The following is a 12,262-nucleotide window of genomic DNA, read 5'->3' on the forward strand; positions in this document are numbered from 1 at the left end:
ATAGAACTCTTAAAAACAGTAAGGGATCATGAGAAATCAATCCAACAACTCCTAGATGACTCAAAGAATAATAACGTAGGACTGATAGGAATCCATGAAGTAGCAGGAGAAAATACAAATGACTTTAAAAAGCTGTTCACAGAGTCAATAACAGAAAACTTCCCAAACAGAGGGGAAGAATTTGACATAGAGATAAGTGAGGCATATAGGACTCCAATTAGACATAATAAAATAACCTACACCCAGTTGTATAATAATCTAGACCCTAGAAACCTAACAGAAGAGCAAAATACTATAAGCAGTAGAGAAAAGAAACAAATCTCATGCAAAGGAGAGCCCATCGGAATCACAGCACACTTTTCAACACAAACCCTCAGGTCAAGGTGAGTCTGGAGAGAGGTATTTCAAGTCCTAAAAGAAAACAACCTCCCACCTAGACTGATATATTCTGTAAAACTCTCTTTCAAAATGCATGGGGAAATAGATACTTTCATGTCAAGCAACACCTAAGAAACTTCTTGAATACCAAACCAGCACTACAAGGAATTCTAAACAATATCCTAGAAAAAGACAATGAAGGTCCCAACACCATGAGATCCAATAGAGCAAATCAAATAGGCAAGGCAAGAAATTAAAGGGAGAGGGGGAAAAAGTAAAAAGAGTCAACAAAAGGACAATAACATGACAATAATAAATCAGTACATATCAGTTATAACCATCAATGTCAATGGGCTCAATTCACCAATCATGGAAAAAGGAAAAAATGGAAAATAGTTTTTATGAATAGTGAAGTGTAGTTGCGAAGGAAAAGCAGGGGAATGGGGAAAAATTAAGAAATCAGACCTGTCATGTAAAAGTACAAGATCCCAATGATGAATGTGACTGTATCGCTTGCTACAAAAGTACCAATAAATTTAAAATATTAAAAAAACACAATATATGCATATATTAATACAAATTTACAGGAACTCGAAAGAGGCTGCTCTGCTGAGGAGTCTGTCCAGGGCCCCCTTCACATCCTTGTTCCTCAGGCTGTAGATGAAGGGGTTCAGCATGGGGGTCACCACCGTGTACAGCACAGAGGCAATCATGCTTGCCCGGGAAGAATGGGTCACAGCAGAGCTGAGGTACACCCCAACTCCTGTCCCATAGAACAAGGACACCACACACAGGTGAGAACCACAGGTAGAAAATGCTTTATATCTGCTGGTAATAGAGCACATTCTCAGTAAGGAAGAGATAATCTGAGAGTAAGAGTAGAGAATCCCTGTGACAGGCAGTACACCCAGCAGTGCAATCACCACATATAGGAAGATGGCATTGACAAGGGTACTGGAGTTTGCTGCCTTTAGAACCTGAGCCAGTTCACAGAAGAGATGGGGAATCTCAGTCACTGTGGAGAAAGCAAGATGCTTCATCAGTAGAATGTGGATCAGGGAAACCCAGGACATGATGATCCAACACAGCAAAACTAAAATTCCACAGAACTGAGGATTCATGATGACTGTATATTTCAGTGGGTAGCAGATGGCCACAAAACGGTCATAGGCCATCACAGTCAAAAGAAAGTTGTCCATTCCAGCAAAGGTATTTAAAAAGTATACCTGAGTGAGGCATTCTACATAAGCGATGCATTTGCTCCGTTCCTGGATGTTCATCAGCATCTTTGGGATCGTGGTGGAGACAAAACAGATGTCCACAAAGGACAGGTTGGAGAGGAAGAAGTACATGGGGGTGTGGAGGTGGGAGTCAGAGCTGATGGTCAGGATGATGAGCAGGTTCCCGAGCACAGTGACCAGGTACATGGACAAGAACAGTCCAAAAAGAAGGGGCTGCAGTTCTGGATCTTGTGAAAGGCCCAGGAGGAGGAATTCTGAGACATATGTATAGTTTGCTTTTGCCATGTTGCTGCTGCTTATGCTGGGAAGGAAGAAAATGCAATCTTTACACAGAGCCACCTGCCGCCTCAAACAGTTGTCACTTTCAGTATCATTGATGCATAGATGTCCTTCTTTGTCTACTAGACCCAGTCAGTGACTGTGATTCAATCAGCCAAGTATCTCATTTTTAAAAAAATATTTTACACTAAAAGTTATACATTTTCAAATATATATAACATATGCATATATATATGATTATTTGTAACCTTTAAAGATAGACACAATCACTCTACCAGTATTCTGATATGAATCTATGGATATTAAATCATTTTTGATATGTAACTTCCAAAGTGTTTGAAGACACTTCATGACCTATTATTTGTAATCTCTTTTATTACTGAAACTCTATAATAGTGATTAAATATAACTTTTCAACTCAGACAACCTTCATTTTTTTTGTGCTATGGATCAAACTGGGGGCCTTATGCCTGTGAGGCAGGTGATGGAACCACTGCGCTAAATCCCCAACCTAACAAATTTCATTCTTTGAGGAGGCACTTCATAGATCTATGAAAGTTAGCATCACTCCCTAATTCTTTTCTTTTTAAATGTATTATTATTACTCTTACTGTATTTTTGAACTTTAAAAGGTCTTCTATACAGTAGTTTCAAAAGTGCTTTTTCATTATTGTAACTATGATGATTAAAATCTCCCTTTATGATAATTTTTAGATAACTAAATTTCCCCATGTACAGTACAGAGCTCCGATTTACAAATTGGATTCTTGAGTCAAGCTTCTTTTAATACACTCTTATTTCACCTATATATCATCCATGGGATCTCAAGAAAAGAATTTTAACACTTAACATGTGATTTCCTTCTACATTTCTTTCTACTTTCACTATGAGTTCAGATGGGAGCAAGAAATTAAATGACTTGTATGTGATTGTTCTCCTTGGATAGACTTGTGAGCATTTCATACTCATGAGCTTCTGTTCTGAAAATCACAATAAATCTGTTGTGAATGGCTGTTGGTTATCAATAGGCCACTTAAATGGGGGAGCCACTGAGGATGAAATTCTGATCAACACTGAATACAACAGGTGTGTTAACGCTTTTAAACACCATTTAGCCCATTTAATGTATGAAGTTCCCTAAGACTTCCAATTTCAAAGAATTCCTGCTAGGTGAATTGCTCCACAATGAGGAAAAGTCATTTTCATGACATCAATGGAAGAGAAAAAGTACATAATCATTTAAAGAAAATGAGAAGCAACTGTGATTGTGTACACTCATCTGTGCAAGGTATTCTATTACTATCAGCAGAGTTAATGCCCAAAATGGTCAATGGATTGATTTCATTATAAATATTCAACCACTGTATAAACTGTGTCATTTGAGAGAAATTTAAAGGCAAACTTATGATTAAAAATGTTTACATTCTCCATTATAGAAACAAACTCAGTACTATGAAAGCCTGAAGATATAAATTCAAAATAGAAAAGCAAATAATGAAGACCAATTCATTCTGTCAAAATGAAGGGGAGAGTTTCCTTAAAAAAGTTAAATTTAGCAGAGAAAGGAAGTATGGATCTTTATTAATCAGAGGAAGTGAAGGAACAATAATTCCTGGATAAAAGAAGAGAAAGTGCAGTTGCTGTTTTGGAGGTTGGTTGTTGTGAGCTTGTTGGTGTAGAGTGGGATTTCAAAGGACACAGCAATGTAGAGCAGGGACCAGGGTCATGGGGGAGACAGTGTGTGAGGCCCCCAACACAGCTTCCTTGAACTTCCCTCTGTCCCTCTCATATTCACAAATTTAAATTAATTTTTGGTTCTGATTTTGTGACTTTTTTATCTAATCATTTGTATTTTCAGGGCCTCACATAATACCCATCACACTGCAGGTGTTCAAAAAATTCAGATGTCTGATGTATGATTAATATTAAATTGTTAACCAAAGCCTACCATAAAATAGACCTGTGAAGAGAAATCAAGCATAATCACCACAGGGGGAAAATAGTCTTTTAGAAGATTTCACAGTGCTTAAGTGTCTTGGGACATAAGGAAATCAAGGACAAATTCTGAACACAGTAAAAAATGGTTGTTTCAAAGCCCAGCCAACAAGATATGCCAAGATCAAGTACTACAGTATCTGTGTCTATAGCCAACAAAATATATCAAAGTCAAGTGCCACAATATCTGTATTAAACTCATGAACATGGCAAGATAGTGTAGTTTAACTACAGCAATTCAATATGTACCTGAAAATTGAAAGAGATGAATAAGATGAGAAAGGATATTAGGCTGAATAACAAGCAACAGAAATAATTGTATTATTGCATAATACTGAAGACACTAAAGAGAACAAGCAAAAACAATGACAAGAACAATGTAGAACTATTCAGTGATATCAATAAATCAAACTCACCAGCACAAATAAATTATAAAAGAAAAAAGCAATTTCATTAAAATAGACAATGCCTCGTGCATAACAGATATTAACTGAGATATTTAAAATAAATTATTTTTGAATAGGAATCTGCAATTTATGGCTCATTTCCAAAGATACTGAGACTTTCCAGAAAATTTGAAGTTGACAGAGTAGTAGTTTCCAGCATATTTCAGATAGGTTCTGAATTGCAGTATGAAAAAAAAAAGAGTCCAACCTAAAAAGATGATTCCATGAAAAATAAAGTGCCTTCTAAATACAGGAACTTCACCTTTATAGTGTAAAGAAATATAGGGCTGTGTTAGAATTATTCTTTGCAGTAACAGCCTGTACCCACTTCCTCTTTTCTTCTTGCTTCACCTGCATCCCTGGAAAGCACCGATTCTCCAGTGGCTGCACTGCAGATAACCAGTCTCCATAACCTCTTCCTTGGAAGTCCACTGGGATTTCACAGACTGGAATCAAAGCACTGTAGGTGAGGAGCAATGGGGCAAGTTTGAAGTTCCTAGCATCTCAACTGTTGAGTTCTCAGAGTTCCTCATTATATAAATTGTTCCATTTTCTTCCTGATCTCGAAATGGTTCAACTCCCCTCGGGTGCAGAGAAAATAACAGACTGAAAACTTCTAAAGTCAATTACACATTTGTGCAGTGACCAGTGAGGAAAATAGATTTACTTCCTCTGGAATGAGAGACTATATCTTTTATTGGATTTAAAATTCACAAGCTATTCCCAAAGGAATGTAATTACTACAAGGTACCAAACTTAACAAGAGTTGTCTGTGGAGAGCCTCTTTAAGAATCTGTGAGTTTGCAGAGCACTTACTGTCCACAAGATTAGTCCACAAGGTCAAGTTTGAGTTTGCAGATGACTTGCTGTCGACAAGGTTAGTTAATAACTAATTAACTAATAGTTTATTAACTAACCTTTATTATCTATCAGGGTAGATAATAGAGTAATTGTGATTTTATCCCTGTCATTGTAATACTTTTACAAATAGGAATATGTGGTATATACCTGGGATATGTATATACACAAGCAATATAATGAAAATATTTTCTGTTATTCTTTCTTTTTATATTTTTGTTATTTTGTTTTAATTCTTTTCCTTTATTAAGGGATGGAGGATAGCTGAAGTGGAAAAAATTTCTCTGAGGTGACAGAAACATTATAAGATTGCCATGAGGATTGCACATATCCGTGAATATCCTGAATAACATTGAGTTGTGCACTTCTAATGGATGAATTGCCTCACAAGAGAATATATGCCAATAAAAATGCTTAAAGGAAACTAAATACAAACACATCAGAAAATTCATTTTCTTGTGGTTGAAGGAGCAGGAATATTAATAAAAATAATGCATTACTATTTTTTAAAGTTATATAGAAGAAGTGATTTCATTTCTCCTAATTAAATAACTTGGATGTGATTAGAGGTGTGTGTGTGTCTGTCTGTCTGTCTGTACATATATATGTATGGCTGTGTGTTGCTAATGATCCAACCCAGGCCCTCAAGAATGTTAGATAAGTGCTCTGCCACTGAGCTATACCCCAACCCAGGTAGCACCTCTTGATTCTGGTAAAGAAAGCTGCTTTACACGGTCTGCATCCAGTAGAAGATGATAGGAGGAGATCTGGGACAGCTGTGCAGAGATCCCTTCTCATTCATGCCTGTCTCAAGCCAGCCAGTGAACATTAGTTTGCCACTTGGGCTCCTCCACAATATCCCCTGACCCCACTCTCAGGCCTCCTGGTTTTGCCAGTTCTCAGATCCACTATGCAGAGCTACAGGTGATCACAAAGGTCATTTTTCTGAGCTCCAGAAGATAGAACAGAAGAGAACAACTGCGATAAAAATACATCAGACCTCCATAGTTGGTAAGTTGGAGATAGCACCACCTTACAGCAGAATTTTGGATATCATCAGAGAAAGAGCAGAGGGAACCTGTAGTAGAGCCCTGCAGAGTTCAACCCTGCAGGAGTCAGGAAGCTCAATTTGGGACAGGAAACCTGAATTCAGCCTGAACTTCAAGAGTCAGACATTGGCTAGCTGAGACTAAAGGACATAGTTCTGCACATGGCTGCCCACATTGTCCATTGTGACAGCAGAAATATAGTCTGAAAGAGGCCCTTCACATTCTTTATCTCCTTTTTTCTCCTCATTCCACTCTCAAGTTCTTCCTTTATTCTGTCTTCTTTTTCCAACTCTGTCTCTTGCGCCCACATATTATTCTTCATCTCCCTTGCTGTTCCTATTTGTGCTCTGATTTCTTCTTTTGTTGTTTTTTCTTCTTTCTTTACTTTCTTTTCTTCTCTCATTTTGCTTCACTCAAGCGTCAATAGTTTCAAAGGATAGTCAGCCCCTATTACTGTTAAAGGGTTATATTCTTGTCATTATTCTTGAACTCTGTCTTTCCCTTTTGTCTTGTACAGTTTACAAAAGTTTGTGTGGTCATCCTGTGTCCTCTGGCTTCCCTGCAAACCTTCTCCAATACTTTCATCTATCTACTTCTCTTGTCCTAACTCTGTCTAAGGCCCCATCCTAAATGGTAAAGAAGCTATATTGAAGAGTTTATTCACTGTAAACATATTTTCAGCTGCTTCTTGATTTTGCTTTAATTCACATGGTTTAAAGGTGATAGATTAATGACCACCACAAAAAATCAATTTCTAAGTTGTGTTTGATTCGTTTGTGTTGCTGATTGTATTAATTGGGCTAAAGGCTATGAATGACTTAATGAGTTGTCTCTTCCAACATTGTGAAAATGAGAATGTCTATGAGTCATTAGAAACTCAAAAACTAATGCTCAACTATATCAGGAAGATTTAAGTAATAACCCCAGAAATTTAAACCAAGAACAACCCAACAACAAATATAAAAATGAGAAAACACTTCAGTAAGACAAAAAGATAGACTTCAAGTTCACCAAAGGCAAACTCTAGGGCAAATGAGGTTGAAAAGCCTGACAGTGAACCACCAGGACACCCTGAACTCATAGCACAGGAAGTAAAAAAAAAAAAAACAGATCAATAAGGATCTAGAAAAATTCACAACATAAATAATTTCCCAGAAAAACAGATTGTGAGCAAAATGAAAGTCATGATATGGAGACTATAGAAGAGAAACTGACAAAAAAAATAGATGAGTTCAGGACCATGAAAGAATCCATGAAGGCCCAGCATAAGAAACAAATGGAAAGCATGAATGCCCAACATAGAAACGTAGTGGAATCCAAGAAACAGATTCAAACAGATATCAAGGAAATAAAAACAAACTCTACTGAAAGTTTTTCTACCGGGATAAATGACTATGAAGATAGAATTTCAGACATAGAAGATAGGATTGCAGTCAGTGATTGTGAAAAAAGAGCTCTCTTAAAATCAGTAAGGGATCATGAGAAATCAATCCAACAACTCCTAGATGATGCAAACAAGAATAAGATAAGACTAGGAGGGAGTGAAGGGAGGGCAGAGGTAAGGGGAAAAAATGAGAATCAAGACTTGTCATGTAGAGGTACAAGATCCCAACAATGAATGTAACTGTACTGTATCCCTAAAATGTACCAATAAACTCAATTAAAGCTGAAAAAAAAAAGAATAAGATAAGACTGATGGGAATCTATGAAGTAGCTGGAGAAAATACAAATGACTTTTTTAAAAAGCTGTTCACAGAATTAATGACAGAAAACTTTCCAAATGGAGGGGAAGAATTTGACATACACATAAGTGAGGCTTATAGGACTCCAATGAGCCACAATCAAAAAAATCTACACCTAGACCTATAATAATTGAATCTGAAACACCCAACAGAAGAACAAAAAACTACAAGCAGTAAGAGAAAAGAAACAAATCACATTTAAAGGAAAGCGCATCAGAACCAGAGAAGAATTTTCAACACAAACCCTCAGGTCAAGGAGAGCCTGGAGTAGGGTATTTCATGTCCTAAAAGAAAACAACCACCAACCTAGACTGATGTATCCTGCAAAACTCTCTTTCCAAATGAATGGGGAAAGAAGATACTTTCATGAAAAAGAAGACCTGAGAAACTTCATGAATACTAAACCAGCACTACAAGTAGTTCTAAAAAATATCCTAGAAAAAGACAATGAAGGTCACAACACCATGAGGCCCAACAGAGCAAATCAAATAGACAAGGCAAGAAATTAATGGGATAGAGGCAAAATTAAAGACTTGACAAATGGACAATAACATGATAATAATAAGTCTGTACATATGGTTATGAAAATCATAACCATCAATATCAGTGGCATCAATTCACCAATCAAGAGAAATAGATAGGCAAAATGGATTAAGAAGCTAAATCCAAAAATATATTGTATACAACAAACACACCTAGTGCAAAAAGAAGCCCATAGACTGAAAGTGAAAGGATGGAAAACAGCTCTCCAGGCTATAGGATCCCAGAAAAAAAGGAGGGGTAGCTATCTTATTCACAGACAAAGCTTTTCGGGAACGAATATAGCTATAAGGACCTCTCATTTAAAAGATAAGTTCAAGGGATGTATGATTGTGAAACCGGCACTCCAAAAAATATTCTAGATGAAACCAATACAGCCAAAACCAGGACAAAATGAAAACACCAAGCAAAGTGAGTGGATGAACAGCAATTAGAAATGACTAAATTTGTTTCATCTCCACCATGATTACATGGAAAATAGTGGACCGTACACCTCAGAGCAGAGTCATCTGCTAAATGGTCTGATTAACACAGGGATCTTTTTCTCAGTTTTGGACATATGGATGTAATGGTCCTAACTGTGGTGGTCTATGATCGCTCTGTGGTGCTAGGAAACCCATGGAGTTACTCAGGCACCAGAAACCACTGCCTTGGGGGAGTCACAATATCAATTTTCATTTTTGCTAATCTTTTTGGATTTCCATATACAGAGCTTTATTTTGCTATGACTTGCCTACTTCAAGGGTTCCGAGTGTTACAGGTACCTCCCTCTTCCGTAACCTTTTCTATTTGGACAACTTTCCCAGGGCCATAGTGAAGTACCGATGGTGCCATATTCTCTTGCCACTGAATCTTCTGCATTGTCTTCTCCTATGAAAAATTGTTTTATCATCTGAAAATCATCATGTGGGAGAAAAAATCAATTCTCAACTTTGGAGTTCTGAGTTTTAGTTACTTGATTATTTTATGGAACATGTTCTAAAGAATATATTGACTCGGGATTATTAAATTTTACCAGAAACAAGGTGACAGCCACAGTGATGTGTACTTTGTTCACCTCTGTGTTGAATCCCTTCACAGCCCGAGGAACAAAGTAAATATAAGTACCATGGGGAGGCTGGAGCAGAACGGTAAATCTCAGGGCCTTCAGCCATTTTGGTTAGGTTAGTATCATAATGCCATGCCCTTAATTTCACAGTGGAATGCTGGGAAGGTGGACAATGAACTTTCTAGTCGAACATACATTTTCAGTTTGAAAAATGAAACATTCTTGAACATATACGATGCTGAATATTCTTGAAGATATATGATGCCATTAAAAATTGTATGTAAATGACAGAATTTATTAGGACAAACTAGCTTTATCTGAGGAGAGGAAGATCCAAAAATCTCTGTGAACATCATATTTTTTTGCCCCCTACCTCCACAAAAATTGGGAAGTCCTTAGAGTTTGGGATAGCATGGACCAATTTGGCTAATTATGAGCTCTGTGCATTGAGGTCCCAAAGTCACAGAGGACTTCAGTCCTTTGGTGACTTCAGTCCTACTTCCAGCTCCACAACTATCTGAGACTCTATTGTTATCTATATTATGAAGCTCCTATGTATCTCTGTATTAACTTAAATCTTGAGGACAGAGACTGCACCTTCTCTGGGCAGCAGACATAAGAGGTTCTTTGGATCTGCTCTCCTTGCCTATGAAACAGCAGAGAAATAGCATCACCCAGTAAGTGCAAAGGGACCTAACTGATATGAGAAGGATGCTTAAAGTTATTATTTCCTTATCCTGAGGAGAATTATGATATTTTTAGTTGTCAAGTATGAGGGCATAAATATGAAAAATATCAATTTTAAGGAATGGTAATTTAATGATCTTGATTGTAGCAGGAAAAGCAGAATTATTTCAAAATTAATTTTTACTCTGTTTCTACTTCTAATGATTTCTAACCCATAGAAGCAAAATACATGCTCTTCTACAGTGTCTCCTAAGTGCTCCAAAAGGATTATAAGGGTGACAATGATGATATAGATAAAAACATTAACTATAAAATCATGAACTGGATTGGATGGCATCATATCTTCCACATACAAATTCCCAGTGATAATCCCAGGCACTGAGCAATTTCTTCAATGTGTCTTTTTTATTTTATGTTCTCTGTCTTTGAGGAGTTTTATTTGCTTGCATTATTTTGGTTGTAAAATATGCTATGTATAAAGATTGACTTGGTAGAATTGGGTTGTCTGGTTACAGACACAGGGGTAATTCTGTGAGGTTCTCTTAGCACAAGAAGACAATTCATTCTCTGTCACTTCAGGACAGGCCACATATAAATGGTGCCCTTACTGTTGCAGTTTTCTGAGGATGCACAAAGCAGAGCCATGGATGACCCTGGCTGCATTCACCAAAGCCAGATGCAGATGACAGGCAAAGGTCGGAGAGAAGGCTCCCTTGAGCTTTAAGCAGAAATTTAGCTCCTGCCACCACTGTGGGATATTTTTGAGCTTCCTACATCTTTCTCCATGCTTGCACTTATTTCCCAACCCAAATGAGGGAAATTTATCTCTTGATTTCAATTTCTTGAAGAAATGAGTGTTGCAAATGTGCCTCTAAAGCACCTGTGATTATCAACTCTGAACCTCTGTATAAACCTTTCTGTGTATCAGAAACAATTGAAACTCGTGTTTCAGGAGAAATTGATGGGAAAAACTGTTAGTTAGATGTAAAAACAATGGGACTCAGCCAGAGCCTTGGGAGTTTCTTAATTTCCAATGTGGTCAACTGGATACAAGAGGGTTTATGATCAGAACAACAGCAAAATTTTTATCAAGCTGTTGTAGACTACAGAGTAAAGGAAGAGATAAAATATAGAGCAGATATTTTACCAATGTTAAGTAAAGGTGATTAAGTACACCTGTATAAATTTTTAAAAGGCAAAGGTGCTTTTTATCATTTATTATTTTCACATATGCAGGATACAGTAATCTATATATGTGGTAATTATGTCTGAGGACAGTGTGATTGTATCTGAACATGTGATCTAAGAATTTGAATGCAATAAACATGAGGATAAAAGTTCCATATTGAATAATTCATGCACAAACAATATTTATGCACAGTATGTTTACAAAGAATGACAAAGCTCTTACATTATTAAAACATGAAGTCAGAAAAAAACAACAAAAATGAAAAATTCATTATTTTTTAGAACAATGGCTAAAAAGAAAGGGTTCTGTTTGAAGAGAACTAACTTTATTTTAATTTTCATATAATGCAATACCAGATTAGGTAGTACTTGTAGACACCATAATAAGGGAAATTTCTAGCATTTTATGAGTATGAAATGCATAATATTTTAATTCTTTTCAATTTTCTTCCAATAGGATCATATTTTCTCGAAGGGGCATGGCTTAACACCCCTCTACACATTTTGGATAAAATCTTCCCACATTTCACTGTGATCCAGGACTTCAGGACTCTATGTATGAGGGTGGCTTTCATTGTGCAGTAGAGGATGAGAAAACTAAGAGGACACAGAGGAGGGACACAGAAGAGGTGGAATACAAATCAGCCAACAATGAGTCCTAGATGTCAGGGATTATCATGATAGAGCATATTGATGAAGACTGTGGATCTCTGCTGGAAATTCTTTGTTTATGAATGCTTGAACTAGGAATATATGAAGAGTTTTGGGGATACTTTTGTTTCATTTTTGAAATGAACTTTATTTAAACACC

At 36.8% G+C, this 12,262-nt stretch overlaps 1 protein-coding gene across 1 annotated transcript; it reads right to left on the minus strand.

The window, feature by feature from the left end:
* Positions 1-959: 959 nt before the first annotated feature.
* On the minus strand, positions 960-1,907 carry LOC104851186 (olfactory receptor 7D4). The gene has a single exon (XM_010608364.2). The coding sequence runs from the start codon at positions 1,902-1,904 to the stop codon at positions 960-962; it is 945 nt and encodes a 314-aa protein (XP_010606666.1). The 5' UTR covers positions 1,905-1,907.
* Positions 1,908-12,262: the final 10,355 nt, after the last annotated feature.

Source organism: Fukomys damarensis, unplaced genomic scaffold (assembly GCF_012274545.1).
Source record: "Fukomys damarensis isolate Sample0158 unplaced genomic scaffold, DMR_v1.0_HiC HiC_scaffold_37, whole genome shotgun sequence".
Lineage (NCBI taxonomy): Eukaryota > Metazoa > Chordata > Mammalia > Rodentia > Bathyergidae > Fukomys > Fukomys damarensis.